Below are 18213 nucleotides of genomic sequence, written 5' to 3' on the forward strand. Positions count from 1 at the left end.
ATTTCCCATCTAACTTTCTGTTATTGATTTCTAATGTCATTCTCTTGTGGTCAAAGAGATTTCTTTGTTTGATTTGAATCATTTAAAATTATCGAGACTATTTTATGGCTCAGAATATCATCTATTGTAGATGTTGCACGTGCACTTGAAGAGAATGTGTGTTCTTCCATTTTAGATGGAGAGTGTTGTAAATGCCAATTAGATACATTAGTTAAGAGTATGATTTAAATCTTTTATATCCTTAATAATTATGTCTTCTTCTATCAATTATTGACAGAGAGATGCTGAAAGCTTCAACTATGATTCGACTATTCAACTATTTCTCCCTTTGGTTCTATCTTTTTTGCTTTATATATTATGAAGTTCTGTTATTAGGTGCATGAACATTTAGAATTGTAAGTCATCTTGATGAGTGATCCCTTTATCATTATGAGCTGATTTTCTTTATCCCTGGTTATATTATTCATTCAAATATATACTTTTTCTGATATCAATATAGCCACTTCTGTTTTCTTTTGATTATTGTTAACATGATGTACCTTTTTAATCCTTTGTTTTTCATTGATTTTTGCCTATTATATTTCAAGTGTGTTTCTTATAGGCAGCATATACTTGGGTGTTGATTTTTTATTCAATTTGACAGTCTCTGCTATTTGACTGAGGTATTTAAATCCCTTGCATTTAATATGACTATTGATATGATTCGGTTTTAATCTATCATCTGGCGATTTGTTTTCATTTTGTTTCTTCTCTTCTTTTTTCTATTTTTCCTCTTTGCCTCTATGTCTTTTGTTGGCTTATTAGCTATATAGATTTTTGTTTTACTCTCTGATTTTTCAGTGATTGCTTAGGGCTTATGGTTTACAGTTTTACTATATCACAGCCTACCCTCAAGTGATAGTATGCCACTTTACTTATAGTATAAGAGTCTTATAATATTTTATTTCCATTTCCCTCTCCTGGCCTTCATGGTATTATTGACATATATTTTACTTCTACATTTGCTGTAGGTCCTACAAAGCATTGTTATTTTTACTTTAAACTTGAAAAATAAGAAAAAATACTTTACATTCACCTACGTACTCACCATGTCCACTGTTCTCTATTCTGATGTGTATTTTCATATTTCCATCTGGTGTTATTCTCCTTCTGCCTGACAGACTTCCTCAAGCGCTTCTTATAGTGCAGATCTGCTGGCTACATATTCTTTCAGCTTCAGCGTGCATGATAAAGGTTTGGCTATACCATCAGTTTTTAAATTTTTTTTCTCTGAGTAGAAGATTCTAGTTTGCCAGGTTTGTTTGTTTGTTTGTTTTCTCTTAGTGCTTTAAAATGTTGCTCCATGTCTCCAATGTTTGCATTATTTCTTTTTTTTGAGATTTTTAATTTTTTATTTAACAAAGAGAGACAGACAAAGAGGCAACACAGCAGAGCAGAGGGAGAGGGAGAATCAGGCTCCCCATAGAGCAAGGAGCCCAAAACAGGGCTCAATCCCAGGACCCCAGGAACATGACCTCAGCTGAAGGCAGATGCTTAATGACTGAGCCACCCAGGTGCACTGCTTGCATTATTTCTGACTATAACTATACTCTGGCTCTTATCTTTATACCTTTGTATATAATTTTTTTTTCTCTGACTTTCCTCTGGCTTTTTGTCTTAAAATTTTCTCTTAGCATTGGCTTTAGGCAATTTTATTTCAATATTATTTGGTTTGGTTTTCTTTATGTTTCCTTCACTTGAGGTTCATTGAGTTTCTTGGATATGTGCGATTTTTAGTTTTTATTAGTTTAGAAACTTCAGGTATTATTTCCTCAAATACTGTTTTCTATCTCCCTTTCTTCTTCTGTGAGAATTTACGTTACATATACACTATGCCCTTTGAGGTTGTTCTAGAATTCACTGATTGCTCTATTCTACTTTTTCCAGTCTTTTTTCTATTTGTGTCCCATTTGGGGGTAGTCTCTGCTGTGGTATCTTCAAGTTCACTAATCTTTGCTTCTATTGTGTCTAATATGCTGTTAAACTTATCCAGTGTATGTTTAATCTCAGATGTTGTATTCTTCACCTTGTTGATGTTTTCCATGTCTCTCCTTAGCATGCTTCTGTTTTAATCTACCGTGTTGAACATGTGGAATATTGTTACAACAACATTTAATGTCCTTGTCTACTAATTCCATCATTTGTGTCATTTCTGTGTTGCTTGTTATCAATTATTTTTTTTCTCCTACTTAGGGGTTACAATTTCTTGCTGCCATGTATGCCTGGCAATTTTTTATTCAGTGTGAACAGGACAAAAATCATCAACTAATTCTATAGATACATTATGTGGTATATTAGACGATGGTTCATTTCTTTTAACATTTACCTATTAATTTGTTCTACCACATAAGAAATGTATGTCATATCATGTCACTCAAAACACTCGGGTTTCCCACTGCATTCAGGAAAAACCCCCAAGTCCTGAAGATGATGAAGACAACACCAGGGCTTCCCTCTAAGATGGAGCAACAAGGACCAGGTTCCTCCTTCTGCTTTAAACAACTCAAAAATTGGAGGAAAAATATATAATCCCACTAATATCAGACATTAGATATCCATATATCTTTAGTTATATCATTAGTAGCTAGAATGAACACACCATGCCCGTGGTCAGTACTCAGGAACTGGGAACTGTGAGTGGACAAGAAATGAGGTCCTGCAGCAGGTAGAGCAGAACCCACTCCTGCCAGGGGGGTCCAAGGGGAATTTGTGAGACAAACAGCTTGGGCACTACCCAAAAAATAAAAGATGCCTCCCCTTTTGCCCCATTCTGGCAATGAACACAGTCTGAGGGAGTCCTGCCCCCATATTTTCCAAAGAAGAGGTGAGGGAGAGGAAGTAGTAAAGCAACCTCACAGGCTGATGTCCTCCCTTGCCCCTGCCACACAGCTCTTCTTGGTGTCTCCATCATGCACACATAATTGTTCTCAAGTGCCAGGATGATGGGACCTGGGACACAGAGGGGGTTCTGGTCCAATGCATCCATCTTCATGGCTCCTGCTCCCACCTGCTCTGCAGCTCTTGGGCCTCCCTCAAAGACCCCTTCAGTGGCATCTGGGTAGCCAGGACAGTCTTGTGTGTGGTCCTGAAAATACTGGCTCCTCCAAGTCAGTGTAAGAGCTGGAGCTGGGGATGCCATACCCTGAGCCCTCCAGGTCTTGCCAGTCATGTCTTTGCCACCAACACTTGCTAGAGGTCAGTCCGTTCCAGGCCCACAGGCGATATTGCCTACTTAACAACACCCTGAGGCCTCCAGACTCCTTCCCTACTCCCCCTTCAGAGTTCATTCAGACCATTGAACAGAAAGGAGGACACACAGAAGGATATTGCCAAGCCTGATCCTGACCAACATGGCTCTCAGTGTCTACTGGGTTTGCATTCATGAATGCACACAAAGGTGCCCAGATACACCCTGGACCTCTTTTCCATTTCAGAATCTTCTCCCCTGTCTCCAGATCCACGAAGGACCTATCTTACATGAAGGTACCTGCCCACAGAGACAGACAGACACACCCCACCACCATCCTGCTCTGCAAGTCACAGAGCAGCCAGGCTGCTCTGGTGCCCAAGGAGCACAAGATGTTCATGGAGGAAGCCTACAATGCAGGTGATCACTAGCCCTGGGACTCTGGCAGGGTGGAGATGGGGTGGTCAGGTTCAGCAGACCCCATCAGGTCCCTCCACTCAAAAAGTCCTGGGGATTGGGACGCCTGGGTGGCTCAGTTGGTTAAGCAGCTGCCTTCGGCTCAGGTCATGATCCCAGCGGCCTGGGATCGAGTCCCACATCGGCCTCCTTGCTCCACAGGGAGCCTGCTTCTCCCTCTGACTCTGCCTTCCACTGTGTCTGCCTGTGCTCGCTCTCACTCGCTCTCTCTCTGACAAATAAATAAATCTTAAAAAAAAAAAAAAAAAGTCCTGGGGATGAGGACCAGAAGGAATCCACACCCCTGGGATCTTGGGGATGTCAAGGACCTTGTGGACATAGTGAGACTTTTAGCAGAGAGCCCTACACACCTTTCTTGGCCTCGTCATGCCTCCTGAGGCACCATCTAAAGGCTAAAAAAAAAAAAAATCCCTCCTTCCCTCACACTTCACCTTCCCCCTTTTCCCCACACCTCTGCATGCCTTAGGACCTCAGTCTAGGCTTGGCCTTCTCACATGAATCCTTTCCCCCTCATTCAAAGATGACTTGCTTTCATTCTTCTAGGCAAAGTTAAATTGCCACCTCCTTTGAGTAGCCAGTCCTGAATGTCTCTCCATCTTTGTAGGGATGTATTGCCCCTCCTCTCTCTGTGTGCCCAGGGCTTTTTATAGAACTACAGAACCAGAGTCCACTGATAGTGGGTAGGACTCCCATGGCCTGGAGGCTCCTTCAGAACTGATCTGGGTGATGACTCCTCTTTGAGCCCTCACTCACAACCCTGTGATGACCCAGAAGGAATATCATTGAATGTTGAATGACTAGTTGGAGTGTGAAGAGGTAAATGAATGAACAGATAGAGGGACAGAGGGATGGGTGGCTAATTTGAGTCATATGTGATGGATGGATGAATAAATTTATGAATGGATGGGTGTATGGACAGGTAGACAAATTTGTGAACAAATGGGTGACAGACGGATTGATGGATACATTTATTAATGCATGGATTGATGGGTGAGTATAAGGATGGACAGACAGGTGGATGGATAAATGAACTGATGGACAGACATATGGGTGAATGTGTGAGTGGATGGATAGATGAATCAATGGGTAGGCAGATGATAGACGACTGCATAAATGGATGCATGAAAAAGTGGTTGAATCAATGAATGAATGGAAATATGCCTGGGTGAATAAAGGTGTGAAGCCTTCATGCATTCCTGTTTATTATCCTATTGCAAACTCCAGGAGGACTGTTTGGATAGTCAAGAATTCCCAATGTGTTCAGTTCTTCAGTCCTCATTTTCAGATCACTCTTTCCCATTCCTGGCCCTACTCCTTCCCTTCCCACTTATCCCTAATGGCACAATGTAACCTTCTCACAGCACATTAACCCTCACACTTTTTCTATCTTCTTTAGCCATTTGTTTCAAGATGCTCTGGGACCTGAATAGTTCAGACCCCCTCCGCTTGAAGTACATCATCAAGAAGATCAAGAACATGGCTTATGGGGCCCCCAACCTGGTGCTGGAAACAATCCATGACTACTTTGTAGACAATCCTGAGGTGGGAATTTCTTGAGCCATTGGAGGGACTGCATGGAGAGTAGAGGGGAGGGCCAGACCCCAGGGCCAGTTCAAATCTTGGCTCTTTGGCAAAGCTAAATGGTTTGGGACAAGTTGATGTCCTCATATGTCCAATAGGCTGAGTGGGGAGGGAAGAAGGTGGACCAATATGAGGGTTCTGAGGGTGTGGTCACCCTCAGAATAGCCTCATGGTATAGAAGCTATGATCCCCATAAATAAGAAAACAATCTTAGGAAAGGAATGTGATCTGCCTTAAGTCACAGAATAATTAAGTGGCAGAGACAAATAAATGGATGGATGGATGGATGGATGGATGGATGGATAGATAAACAGATGGTTGGATGGTTGGATGGATGGTTGGATGGATAAGTAGGTGGGTGGGTGGATGGACAGATAAATGGATAGATGGCTGTATGAGTGGATGGATGGATGGATGGATGGATGGATAGGTGGATAGATGGGTGGATGGTTGAATAGATATTTGGATGAGTTGATGGGTGGATAGTTGGGTGGGTGGACAGACGGATGGATGGATGGATGGATGGATGTTTGGATAGGTTGGTAGATAGATGGATAGATAATTAGGTGGAAGATCTGATTAACTTTTAATGAATGGGTGAATGAATGAATGAACTGACTGTAGAGGCAGAATGCTTTTAAAATCCCATAGCAGGGACACCTGGGTGGCTCAGTTGATTGAGCACCTGCCTTCAGCTCAGGTCATGATCCCAGGGTCCTGGGATCAAGCCCCACATCAAGCTCCCTGCTCAGCCAGGAGCTTGCTTCTCCTTCTCCCCTTGCTGGTCCCTACCCTACTTGTGTGCTCTCATGTGTGTGCTCTCTCTCTCTCTCTTTCTCTCAAATAAATCAATAAAATCTTTTAGTTTAAAAAAAAAATAAGAAAATAAAACCCCATAGCAGTTCCTAAGGATAGAAACACTTTTATTCATCTGTCTTTGTAAAACCTAGCTCAGGGCCTGCATATAGTGAATGTTCACTAAATTGTTATTGGACAAATGGCCAAGTGCATCCGTGGTGATTCTCTCCCTCTGGCCTCCACAGCCTCCCCACACCTAGGCTTTCACTGGCAGCCACTCCCCGTGTGACCAGACCCAACGTGTCTCTGAATCTCTGCCCCCTCTGCCACCCACAGATCTCCTCCCGACACAAGTTCCGGCTATTCCACGTCCTGGAGGCAGTCATCGAGTCCAGTGACTCCCTGGAGGAGGCCTGGGAGAAATCGTTCATGCAGCTGGCCCTGGAGAACATGACCAAGTCCACGGTGTGCCTCCCATCCCAGCAAATAGGCCACTTCTGGGAATGCAGGCTGCTGCCCTCAGCATCCAAATAATGGTGGGGGTGCCTGGCCCTGTGGTTGACCAAGCGATTTCTGTCCTTTTCGTTTTCTTACTACCAGCCCCTTCAGAGGGACCATCTCCTGTGCCCGTTTTACAGTTGAGAAAGATGAGATTCGGAGAGATCATTGCTTGTCTGAGTCTACAGGGCCCAAAAATGGAAGAGCCGGATGTCAGCTGTGGTTTAGTGCCCTTTCCTGGAAGTCTCTGCCCTGGGTCCCCCCCACCACCACCACCTGCTTTACCATTCCCATGCCTGCTTCCCACACCCACCCTCTGGAAGCCCTCCTATGAGCCCCACCCATTCTCCAGGTTTAAGTCAGCTCTGCTGCCACTTTCTGGGTCCTACCTGCTAGACCGCACCTCTCCTCCCCGCCCACCTCAGGATGCAGTCCGGGTCCCGGGACCTCCCCCAGGTCTGCCAATGGCCTCAGGGACTTCAGATCCCAGGACTCGCAGAGGGCTGCAGGACAAGCAGAGCCTACTGGCATCTGGGGCGGCCTGGCTCAGCCTCCCTACAGGTGGACAAGAGCCCCTCGGAGGCAGGGTGACACCTGTTTCTGCACACACTGCTGCCCATTGCCAGCTCTCCAGTGCTGCCCAGTGCGAGCACTTCTATATGTAGCACGAGCTGGTCCAGGACTCAGAGGGGAGAGCAGGCATGTCCTCACCCAGGTCCCAGCCAACTGAGCATGTCTGCTGGTGTCTTGGTATCCACAGCCCCATCTGGGACCCCCTGTAGCCCATCCCAGCCAGGGGCAGCGTCGCGGAGACCCCAAGCCTTCCTCTTTCCTGGCTCACTTTCCTGCTTTGGACACACTCTCCAACAGCTTCTTGAGAACGTGTGTTTGGGAAGTACAGCTTGAGACCAGACATTTCTGGAAATCTGTCTGTCCTGGATCATCCTGGACTCTGTGTGGGAGACTGTGGACAGAAACATCTGAAATGAAGTCAGGACAGTCAGGGTAGTTCCCAAGGCCACGTGGGAGGTGGATCTCATCCGCGCCTACACCTGGATGAGTGCGCGCTTCAGGCCGAGCTGACCGCAAACGGCCACATTGTGTTGCATTTCCCAGAATGAGGCTTATTGCGCTGAACACCGACCTAACAACCAGCATAGTGACCCAGCCTGTGTAGCTCAATGCTGATTAGTTTTGCCTACACCAATCGTAATTCTTTCAAACGGCTTCAATAAGCCTGTGGCTTTTGTCTGTACAAACTCTTTCTCTTCCAGTCCAAGCACGTTTCCGTTTCCTGTTGAAATGGGATTGGGGGCCAGGGGTGGGGGGATTCCTTTAGGATTCCCAGACCCCAAATAAACTTTTGGTTTGCTTTGCAGCTCAGTACTTTCCCATTCGACAAGATCATTGTTGTGTTGGTGACGGTGTCCCGTGGTCTCCTTGCTGCCCGGATGCAGCCATAGAGACTCAAAGCCAGTTGTTAAGCCTTTGTTAGACCTTTGTCCGCCCACTCCTTCCTGCTGACAGACGTGCGTTCTTCCTTGAGTCTGCACGCCCTACAGCTCCCCAAGGACGCCTCGCTCTGGGTCTGTCCCTTGCCACCATGCCTTCCAGCCCTGCCTCCTGCAGTCTGGCTGCTTGGGCTCTTTGCTTCTGGAACATTCCTCACTTAATTCACTCATGGTCTCACCCCCGGGGTTCCTCGAGCCCCCAAGGCTCCAGGGACACCTAACGCACCGGTGCGGGCTGCTCCGTGGTCCCCAATGTTCTCATTGGCTCTCTTTGTCTCCCAGAGCTCCCGCTGTATTCCCGAGTCTGGTCCTTGTGCCTTCGACTCTCCCGCGATCTTGATTTTGTCCCCAGAATGTTCCTTTTCGCATCATGCTGTTTATAGCATTTGTGGTTGTAATACCTCCGCTTATCTCTCAGGATGTTAAAGACAACAGCTTCGCTTGACGTTTTCATCTCTCCGTTTGGCCGGCATTTCCTCCAACGAGCTGTTTTCTGGGTTTCGTGGGGGGTGTGGTGGTGGTTTCCGTCTCCCACACCCGAGGCTTCTCCAGCGTGGCTGTCTGCCCATGGTTAGTGCAGAGAGGGAGCTCTCTCTCTCTCTGGGTCCACTGTAGCTACCAGTGAGCCCACAGCAGCCTGGCTCCTCTGCTGACCTCTGTGGCTTTCGTCCTGGGCTGCCCAGATTTCCCAGAGAAGACCCTAACACACTGCCCGGCCAGAGCGGGGGGGGCCCCGGGCAGCAGCACAGTGGAGGGCCTGGCTTCCTGCCACAGACCCTCGCCTGCCCCTCCGGAGGCCGAGACTCCAGACTTTGCTGGGCCCTGCAGGTGTGCCGAGTGGGCACAACACCAGGCACCTGACCCCCTCTTGAACCACTGCACCCTCTCCGGGCCCCTGGCTGCAGAGGTCTGGGAGACATGCCCCCTGCGAGTCTCCCAGCAATGGCAGCCCCGGCCCTGTGGCTCGTGCTCAGCTCCGTTACCTCTCACTCATCGGCAATCCAGCTCTCAGAACATGGCTGCTGTTTTCCTTTTTAAATCATCTCCTAAATGTTGTTGTGTTGAGGTGTTATTTTGAAAGAGCAAAATCAGCTTCAATCCACCACCTTAATGAGAAAGCCCTTGTATGGAAACTTGGAGTAAATTATAAACAGCGATGATTTCATATGAGGTTTCCAGCGGCATCACAGGGCGTTCAGGGAGGGACCGTGGACCCCCCTCACTTCCAGATGCCACCAAACACGGGACGGACTCCTGGCCTCGGCCCAGGGCTGACCCTGGGGCCCTGCCTTCACACCAGCAGCCACAGAAACACCCCGGGTGTTTCCCTCCCAGGACCGGAGACCAGAGGAACCTGAAAGGAGCAGATGTGGCCGCATAGAGCCCGGCTCCTCTGTGCCCTTGGCCTCCGCCTCACCAGACCGGGGTGGGCCTCTGCCCCCAGCAGCCGACACCCTGACTCCTCGGACACAGAAGCCTAGACTGGGGCTCTGAATTCACGGGGATAAGGGATCACAGGCCGTGACATTGTCCCCAGCTGCCAGGCTCCCAGGACAAAAGGCGACACTGACAGGCTTCAGGGCTCTTCTCCTGAGTGTGGACCTGGGAGTGGGCTTTGAAATGAGACTAGATGTGGACAGAGAGGTGGGCGGGGACAGCACTCCGGGCTCAGAAGCAAGAAGCACCGTGGACTTCTGGAGCAGTAGAACCACCCAGGGTGTTGAGAGTCACAGGAAGCCCTAAGCCCTGGGGGTAGCGCCTGCCCTTCACCTGCCAACTGTATACATTGGTTTCCTAGCCAAAAACTGCCCGCCCACCAAACCCGACCATGTGTATGAAATGCCAAAGCTTTGCCCAGATGCCCACTCCTCCTTTCTGCCCCCTGCCCTCCAGGAGCTGGAAGAGGCATACCAGGACGCGGCCAGTAACGTCCTGCTGGCCATCTGTAGGCACTCATGGCAGGTGGTGGCCCGGCACCTGGAGACCGAGGTCCTGACGGGTGTCTTCCCGCACCGCAGCCTCCTCTACGTGATGGGCATCCTGACCTCTACTGGTATGTCCTGCCCTAGGGGCCTGAGGTACCCCCGGCCTCGCCTTGGCCAATCTCTGCAGCCCCCTGTGTCCCCAGGGCAGCGGCTGGGGTAGACACCGAAGGGAGTGAGACTGTTGCCCCGGGGGGTTGACACACAGAGCTAGGCATCACGTGCCCAACAGGGAAGTGTGTCCCTGCGGGGGAGATGGGCGGTGGTCCAAGTGCCCTCCAAAGCCCCCAGCCCCACGGCCTGCCCAGGCCATATCAGGACCCCCATGAAAGGAGACCCCAGCCAGCCAGCTGTGCTGCCCGTCCCCACTGGCCCATGCTCCCACAGTAAGCATTTCCACAGTGGCCGGGACAGAAGCAGAACAGAGCAAGGCGGCTTCGGAGGGTGGTCCAGGTTGGATGTGGGGCCCACGCACTGCCGCACAGTCCTGCCACTGAGGCAGACGGGCGCTCCTCCTCACTCGCGGACAAGGAAGCCAAGCTCACACAGGCAGTGTGAAGAGCCCAGAGCCACCCAGGAGCACATCACGGGCTGTGGCATCCACGACCAGTGTTTCCACAGCAGCCACTACCCCTGAGCCGTGGGCAGGGACACCCTGGACAGTGGGGTCTCTGAGGACTCTGAGGGTGGCCCACAGGGAGGGGTCTTGCCAGGGAGAGAGTTGAGGTAATGCAGAACAACCAACTCTGGCTGAGCCCTGCCCTATGCCAGGCTCCCTGCCCTCAGAAGCTCATGGCCTCACGAGAGAGGCCAGCACCAGGTTACATTTAGGCTCTGCTCACTCACAAGTGTGAGCTGAACACACTGCTGCCCCCAGAAGGCACTTAGCCGCTCTTGTGGCAATCAGGGAGGGCTTCCTGAAGGAGGACGCAGCCAAGCCTGAGTCATGCTTTGAGGAATGTGTAGGAATTTGAAGAGGGAATGGTGTGTGTAGACCTCAGGGCCTTAGAAGTTGGGGCCATGGGAGGAAATGGATGTAGTGACCCCACCATCTATAGGGGAGCCGGGCCCAGCGGGAGAGGCCTCAGAGTCTGAGCTTCGGAGTTTGGGCTCTGAGGCTGGGAGGAGGCAGGTCCCAGCTTAACTGGGCCTCATACACCCTGCCCGGGACTGGCAAGCTGGGCAGAGGTCCCTCTGTGCCCAGGTGAGTTCTGAGACCCCCAGGGCCATTCCCAAAGCAGCCCTCCCTCTGAGGTTGAGTTTCCAAAGTTCCAGAAAAGCTTTCCATTCTCACAACACATCCCTCTCTGGGTGTCACTTTCCCCCCCTTGAGGGGATTCTAGCACATTCCAAATGGCCAAGCCTGGAGGGACTCCTCCATTCACCATCAGAGAGCCTGAGGCCCTGAGAGGCAACATGGGCCACCTCAGATCACAGAGCAAGGGTAACAGGGCCACAGAGTACCAGCTATCCAGACCTTGAGCCCGAGCCCGAGCCCAGCTCACTGCCCTCACAAAGCCAGGACAAACAGAGGCAAGACTCATCCTGACTCAGTCCAGTGCCCAACGGCTGGAGGAGAAAGAGCCTGAGATCTAGCCTCCATGTGGATGTCAGTCCTGGCCTCCAGCAATGCCCTTCTGTCCCACAGAGGCAATCTTCAAGCAGGGAGACAAGGCTTGTTGGGAAGAGCACCTGGCCCAGGTAGGGATGAGGCCCAGGCACAAGGGCCTCCTGCGGGGATGATGGGGGCAACGGGGGAGCCAAGCGCCTGCTCGCCCTGGGAGGTCGGGGTGGGGGAGGGGAAGAAGGGAGAAGCCCCACCGTCACAGATGAGCAAACAGGCTTGGAGGAGAAGGGACTCCTGGGGCGAGACGCTGGAGGAGTTGGGAGTTGAACCTTGGTCTCTAGATGCCAGGTGCAAGCAGGTGTTCAGCAGACAAGGCCCTTCCTCCCCATCCTGGGTGCTGGATCCACAAGCAAGGAGCCAGAGTGCTTGTGGAGACCAGATCTGAGATCAGGGAGGGAGGAAGCAGGCCAGGGTGGACAAAACCACCACAGCCAAGGAGCGGTGTCATGCAAGCCCCCTCTGACCACAAGCCCATGTGAGGGGCTCCTGTGGCTGGGACAAGGGACATGGGCCACCTGGCAGACCTAGGTCTGAGTCCAGATTTAACCAACCACAGCTGTGTGAGCTGGGCAGCCTACTTTGCCTCTCTGTTCCTTAGTTTCCTGGTCTGTCCAATGGGGATAAAAATACCTCGCTCAAATACTCATTGTGAGGACTAGAGGACATAATCCACACAAAGTGCTTGTCACTGAGCTCAGTACATGGGAGGCCTCACTAAATGCTGGTTAACGTTTTCAGTTACGAATAGTAGTGGCAGCGGTCACTGTCACAAGTGGCATCTGGTAGAAATAATAGCAGGGCTGCAGGAATACAAGTAATTAATAGGAAAATAAGACAGAAAATCACTAAGGATAGAGAAGTCTTGAACAACATAATTAACCAAATTAATTTAATTGACGTTTCTTTCAAATGCAAATAGAACATTCACCAAGACAGGTCATTTGCTGGGCCGTATATCAAGTTTCAATAAATTTAAAAAGACTGAAATCAAACAGAGTACACTATCTGACCAGAAAGTAGATCAGAGATCAGTAGCAAAAATGTACGTGGAAAAACTCCCAACTATTCGGAAATTAGACAGTACACTTCGAAACGACCCATGGGTCAAAGAGGTCTCAAGAGAAAGTAGAAAACACCTTGTACTGAACAATCATGAAAACACAATGTGTGAGAACCCGTGGGGTTCGACATAAAGCAACCTCAGAAGGAAATTTGTTTTAATGCCTATGTTAAAAAAGAAAGATTTAAAATCCATTATCTAAAAAGCTTTCCAAAAAGGTACAAATTGAACACAAAGTAAGTAAGAAAGAAGGAAATAATAAAATCTATAGTACAAATCAAGGAAATTTTTTAAAGCAACAAAACAATAGTGAAAAATCCCAACCATAAGTTATTCAAAAACTTTGATAAAATGATAAGCTCTTTGACAGCCTGACCCAAAAAAGTTAAAAACACAAAGTGCTACTCTCAGGACAAAAAAAAAAAATCACCGCACATCTGTTAGACATGGAACGGCAATAATAAAATATAATCCCAATAAATGAAGCATTTTCGATCGCACAGACAAACTACCGAACTAACACCAGAAGAAACAAAAAATCTAAGTAGTCTTGTATCAGAGAAATCGGAATCGTAATTATAAACCTTCTCACAAAGAAAGCTCCAGGCCCAGATACTTCATGGGTTAATTCCATTACATAATTAAGAAATAAATACTATCAATTCTCTACGAATTCTCTCAGAAAACAGGAGAAGCGGGGCACCTGGGTGGCTCAGTGGGTTAAGCCTCTGCCTTCAGCTCAGGTCATGGTCTCGGGGTCCTGGGATCGAGCCCTGCGTGGGGCTCTCTGCTCAGCAGGGAGCCTGCATCCCTCTCTCTCTCTGCCTGCCTCTCTGCCTGCTTTTGATCTCTCTCTGTGTGTCAAATAAATAAATAAAATCTTTTAAAAAAAAAAAAGAAAGAAAACAGGAGAAGCAGGAACATGCACTAAATCACGTTATATAAGAGGCCAGAACAAACCTAATACCAAAGCCAGACAGACATTACAGAACACTATAAACACCCGTCATGAAGTTAAAGTTAAATTCCTTAATAAAATATCCACAAAATGAATCCAGCAAAATACAAAAAAAAAGATAATACACCACGATGAAGGGGGGGCTTGCTCCAGGGACATGAGGCAAATTAACACGTGAACAGCAGTAAGTGCCATTCAATACATTCACAGAACTAAGTGCGGAAATTATCATCTCTCAGTTAAGGAAAAGCATTTGACCACAGGCAACATCCACTGGTAATTTGATGTGTGTTTTCCCACCAAGTGATTCCCCAGTTCTCAGTGGACCCTGACTGGGTGTGCTCTCAGCTCTGACATGACCTGGAGACGGCATCAGACCCCACGGGTGGAAGGCTCCGTCCCACAAGACACCCCACCTCAGACGCCAACCGCAAGTCCAGCTTGTGCCTTTTCTTCTGTCCCACCAGCTACAGATCGGAGGTTCCCACACCCCCCTTCCCCTGCCATGGGTTTGATTCATTTGCTAGAGTGGCTCACAGAACTCAGAGAACATCTCATTCCTGGATCGCGGGTTTATTGTAACAGGAGCTAACCCAGGAGCCGCCAGACAGCAGCGACCCCAGCCCCGGCGAGGGGACGGGCGCCGAGCTCCCATGCTCTCTCTGGGCCGACCACCCTCCCCATACCTGCGCCAACATGGAAACTCTTGGCCCCCAGTCCTGCCGCATGTTTATGGAGGCTTCGTTACTAGGCATAACTGAGGAATTGCTGGGCATTGGTAATGACATCAATGATCATCCCCCTCTCCTCCCTGAAGGTTGACAGTGGGACTCAAAGTTCCAACCCTCTAATCATGGTCAGCTCCCCTGGCTGCCAGCCCCCATCTTGTGGCTACCGACCTACAGGCTCTCCAAAAGTGACCACATCAGCTTCAACTCAGTTGTGGTGACAAGAGGACTGAGTGAAAACAAAAGACACCTTTATCTTTCTTACCACTTAGGAAGTCCCAAGGGTTTAGGGGCTCTGCCAGAAATGGGACAAGAACAAATATTTATCTCGTATTACAAATCACAATATCATAATCTTAATGGCCCTCAAAGTAGGAGTAGAAAGAAATTGATCTCTCTGGAGAACTTGAGCTAAAGATGACCAACTGAGCACCTTCCTACCGAAAACCAGAAGGAGGGCAGAGCTCCCACCCCTGCATTCCTGGTGCACATTGCCCTGAAGTTTCTAACCAGTGTAAGAAGGTCAGAAAAGGCGGGGAATGACATACACACGGCTTGCAGCGGAAAAAGTAAAACTGACTTTCTTGGCAGACGATGTGGTTGTATATACAGAAAGCCTTACAGAAGCTTTAAAAACACTACAACTAGTGGAAATCAGCAAGATCTCAAAATACGAGATCAATATGTAGAAGTCTACTGAATGTCTATAGACTAGTAATAAAAAATAACAGTGACATTAAAAACATGAAAGACACAAAGACACAGTTACCAAAATGTCCACAGGGGCCTCACCAAACAGCACAGAGAGCAGTTAAAGATGAGCCTACGCAAGTGGAGATATGGGATGTTCACGGGTAAAAAAGCTCAGCGGCGGTAAGATGTCGATTCTCCCAAAATCAGCTGATAAATTCAGTGTAATACCTATCAACCTAAAAAACTTTAAATTGTCATTAAATGAAAGTTTTAAATAAAAATTAACATTTTACTTCAAATAGTTAATTTTAAATAAAAATTAAAATTTTACACGGAAATTGCAAAAGACCTAGAATAGCCAAAACAATCCTGAAGAAGGGGGAAAGTTGCAAGAATCACAGCACCTGATTTCGAGATTTACCATTGTTTAAAAAAAATTGGAATAAATGTAAAGTTCTGTTTGCTTTATTCAGTGAATCATGAATTGGGCAACTTCCCATCTGGTGTGTAGAAGGGGGCTGCAAAGTCATGCTCACATGGGAGTATTTATAGGCAGACGAGGTGGGGGCCAGGGAGGAACAGGGTACGGCACCTTTCCTTGGGGCTGGCAGGGGTCTACCAAGCATCTACCTAGCCCCTGCTGACCAGGAGATCCCAGAGTGACCACAGGTCACAGGCACAAGTGAGTCCGTGTGGGGCTTCTTGCCTTCCGTGAGATCCTTCTGCTTTCCGCACCCGAGCCCCATCTCACACGGAAGCGCTGTTCATCCCCCCGCGTCCTGGGGCTCACCTCGCTGGGCAGAGATCGTAACACGGGGATAAACAGCGCTGCCCTGGGAGATGGGGCTCGGGTGGGGAAAGCAGAAGGATCTCATGGGAGGTGAGTCTGCTGCAGAGAAACACTGAATCAGTTGAGAGTCACAAAACTTGGGACCCTGTGTGCAGTTTGCAAATAAACCTCATTTCCTAGGGTTACATCTGCCAAGGCTTCTCCTCACTTGGCAGCCCCAACAGGAGCCGTTGGACACCTTGTTGGGAGCTGAGTGCAGCAGGTGGCTGCCCCCGTCCTACAGAGACACGATTTCCCAGGGATGCAGGGGTGTTTCACGCTCGGGAGGGCACTTGGGACAAATAAGAAGGGTCCTCAGGGCCCTTGGGGGCATGACTGCCCAGGCATCCTGCCGACTATCCCAAGTCAGTGCCAACAGGTATTGGGCTGCTGGGGTCCAGGGACACTGGAAGAGACCGAACAAAGTCCACCATCTTTTTTGAAGTGAGGAAGGTCAAAGGGAGAGAGAAACTTAAGCAGGGTCCACACCCAGCGTAAAGCCTGACGCAGGGCTCGATCTCACGACCCTGGGAGCACGACCTGAACCAAAATCCAGAATCTGACGCTCAACCGAATGAGACACCCAGGCACACCCAGTGTCTGCCATTTTGAATAGCGAAGCCCCGTGAGTCTGGTGGAACCAGGAGCAGAAGGGAGTCTGGGTTTGGAACAACCGGGAAAGAGAGAACAGTGATCTTATTAGTGCGTCTCAGTCCTGGACAAACCAACATCCTGTCCATTAGGTTTCTGGACCAGCAAGATGGCCTGTTCCAGGGCCGGTGCGGGGAACGATCAGCCCTCGGGGCCATCAGGTCTTTCTCCTGTTGGCGCGAGGTCTTGCTGGGCTCAGTGGGTGCTGACGCAATCGGGGAAGAAACGTAGTTACGTCCATGTGAGTCCTTACAGGCTCTTTCTCCCGGTGTCAGTACTAGAGACGGCCCAGATTTTCAGGCACCTCAGTAATTAATTAAGTGACTTTTGTTTAAATTCCTCCTCTTCTATGTAAAAAATATAAAAATTGTAAAAATATAAAATATTCAGATTATAAAAAATATAAGTGTAAAAAAATATAAAATATAAAATATTGTAAAAAATATAAAATATTCAGATTGGTCAGGAAATTCTAAGGCAAGTTCTCCAATAAAGGCAAAACATATCAGCCTTTTAAATTTAGAAAGGAGGCTTCTACCGAACAGGGTGACAAAGACCGTCACACAACAACAACAACAAAAAACACGTTTTCCAGGGACAGGCCCCTGGCTGAACAGAAACTCCCTGTGAACTCGATCAGATGCGTTCACTACGGAGAACTTCCAGGCTCCGGGGGATCTGCTGTCCTGGGAGAGCCCGTCACTCTGGGATCCACCAGAATTCGGCAAGGCTTCCCGCTAATTTAATTTTAGTTTAAGGGGGTTGCTGAGTTCTGAGAATCCCATGAGCCCCGTCAGCCTGGGAGGCCCACATGGGGCCCCGGGGAAACGCGACGTGGTGTGGGCAGTCCCCGGGGGGCCTTGGGTACAGCTCTCCTCCAGTGCTCCAGCAGATTACAGTGGAGACACCAGTCCCGGGAGGCCTGCTGCTGCTCTGGTCCCTGACCTTGGGGCTGCTGCTGCTGTCAGGCCAACAGCGCAGGGACTTCTGTTTGCAGCCTTGTACCCATGTCCTTCCAAAGCGCTCAGCTGCTGTCCTAAGTTCATCCGACTGGTGGTCTCCCATCCCATTTTGTGTCTTTATCAATCCCCTAATGTTAGGAGATGCTCCGTGTACAAATAGAGCAGCTAGAACACGTCGGGTGCCCTTGGTTATCGTCTGGACCCCGAAACTCCGAACGAAGAAGGGACCTTCCAGGGGGACTTTAAAAAGACCTGTCTGTCATCAGCACGTTTGAGTGACAGCAATCGGTGTGGCCCAGGAGAGCTCTAGGAATGACCTGAGAAAGGTGGCTGCTTTTTGTGGCCGCTGAGGGCATCGTCTTGAAGTTTGGGGATCCGAAATATCATCCTCAGCTTCCACATTGGGGCTCCCTGCCACCACCAGCAGGTGCACAGCTGACGAAGCTCTGGTACCCCGGGTTAAGAAATCTAAATTTTTAAGAGAACTTTTGGGGACCCTCCCTGGGTTTAGGAAATTCTTCTAATGACTGTGCTTCATTTGGCCTTTGACCAAGAAATAAGAGATGCTCAGGAAGATCCCTGAGCCTCCAGCGGCTTTATTTTTGGAAGTGACCATGTCATGGTCTCTGCAG

The 18213-nt window shown here is 48.8% G+C and overlaps 1 protein-coding gene across 2 annotated transcripts in view; it reads left to right on the plus strand.

Moving 5' to 3' along the window:
• LOC131827748 (maestro heat-like repeat family member 5) overlaps positions 1 to 18213 on the plus strand; it is a 66850-nt gene that overhangs the window by 6292 nt on the left and 42345 nt on the right. Inside the window, exons 2-6 of one of the 2 annotated variants that reach the window (XM_059168693.1) lie at positions 3474 to 3646; positions 5100 to 5245; positions 6419 to 6547; positions 9985 to 10144; positions 11722 to 11774. In XM_059168693.1, coding sequence (XP_059024676.1) covers positions 3474 to 3646; positions 5100 to 5245; positions 6419 to 6547; positions 9985 to 10144; positions 11722 to 11774 — 661 coding nt within the window. The remainder of the gene's footprint in view (positions 1 to 3473; positions 3647 to 5099; positions 5246 to 6418; positions 6548 to 9984; positions 10145 to 11721; positions 11775 to 18213) is intronic. The other variant, XM_059168694.1, reaches the window with a different exon arrangement.

Source organism: Mustela lutreola, chromosome 3 (genome assembly GCF_030435805.1).
Source record: "Mustela lutreola isolate mMusLut2 chromosome 3, mMusLut2.pri, whole genome shotgun sequence".
Classification (NCBI taxonomy): Eukaryota; Metazoa; Chordata; class Mammalia; order Carnivora; family Mustelidae; genus Mustela; species Mustela lutreola.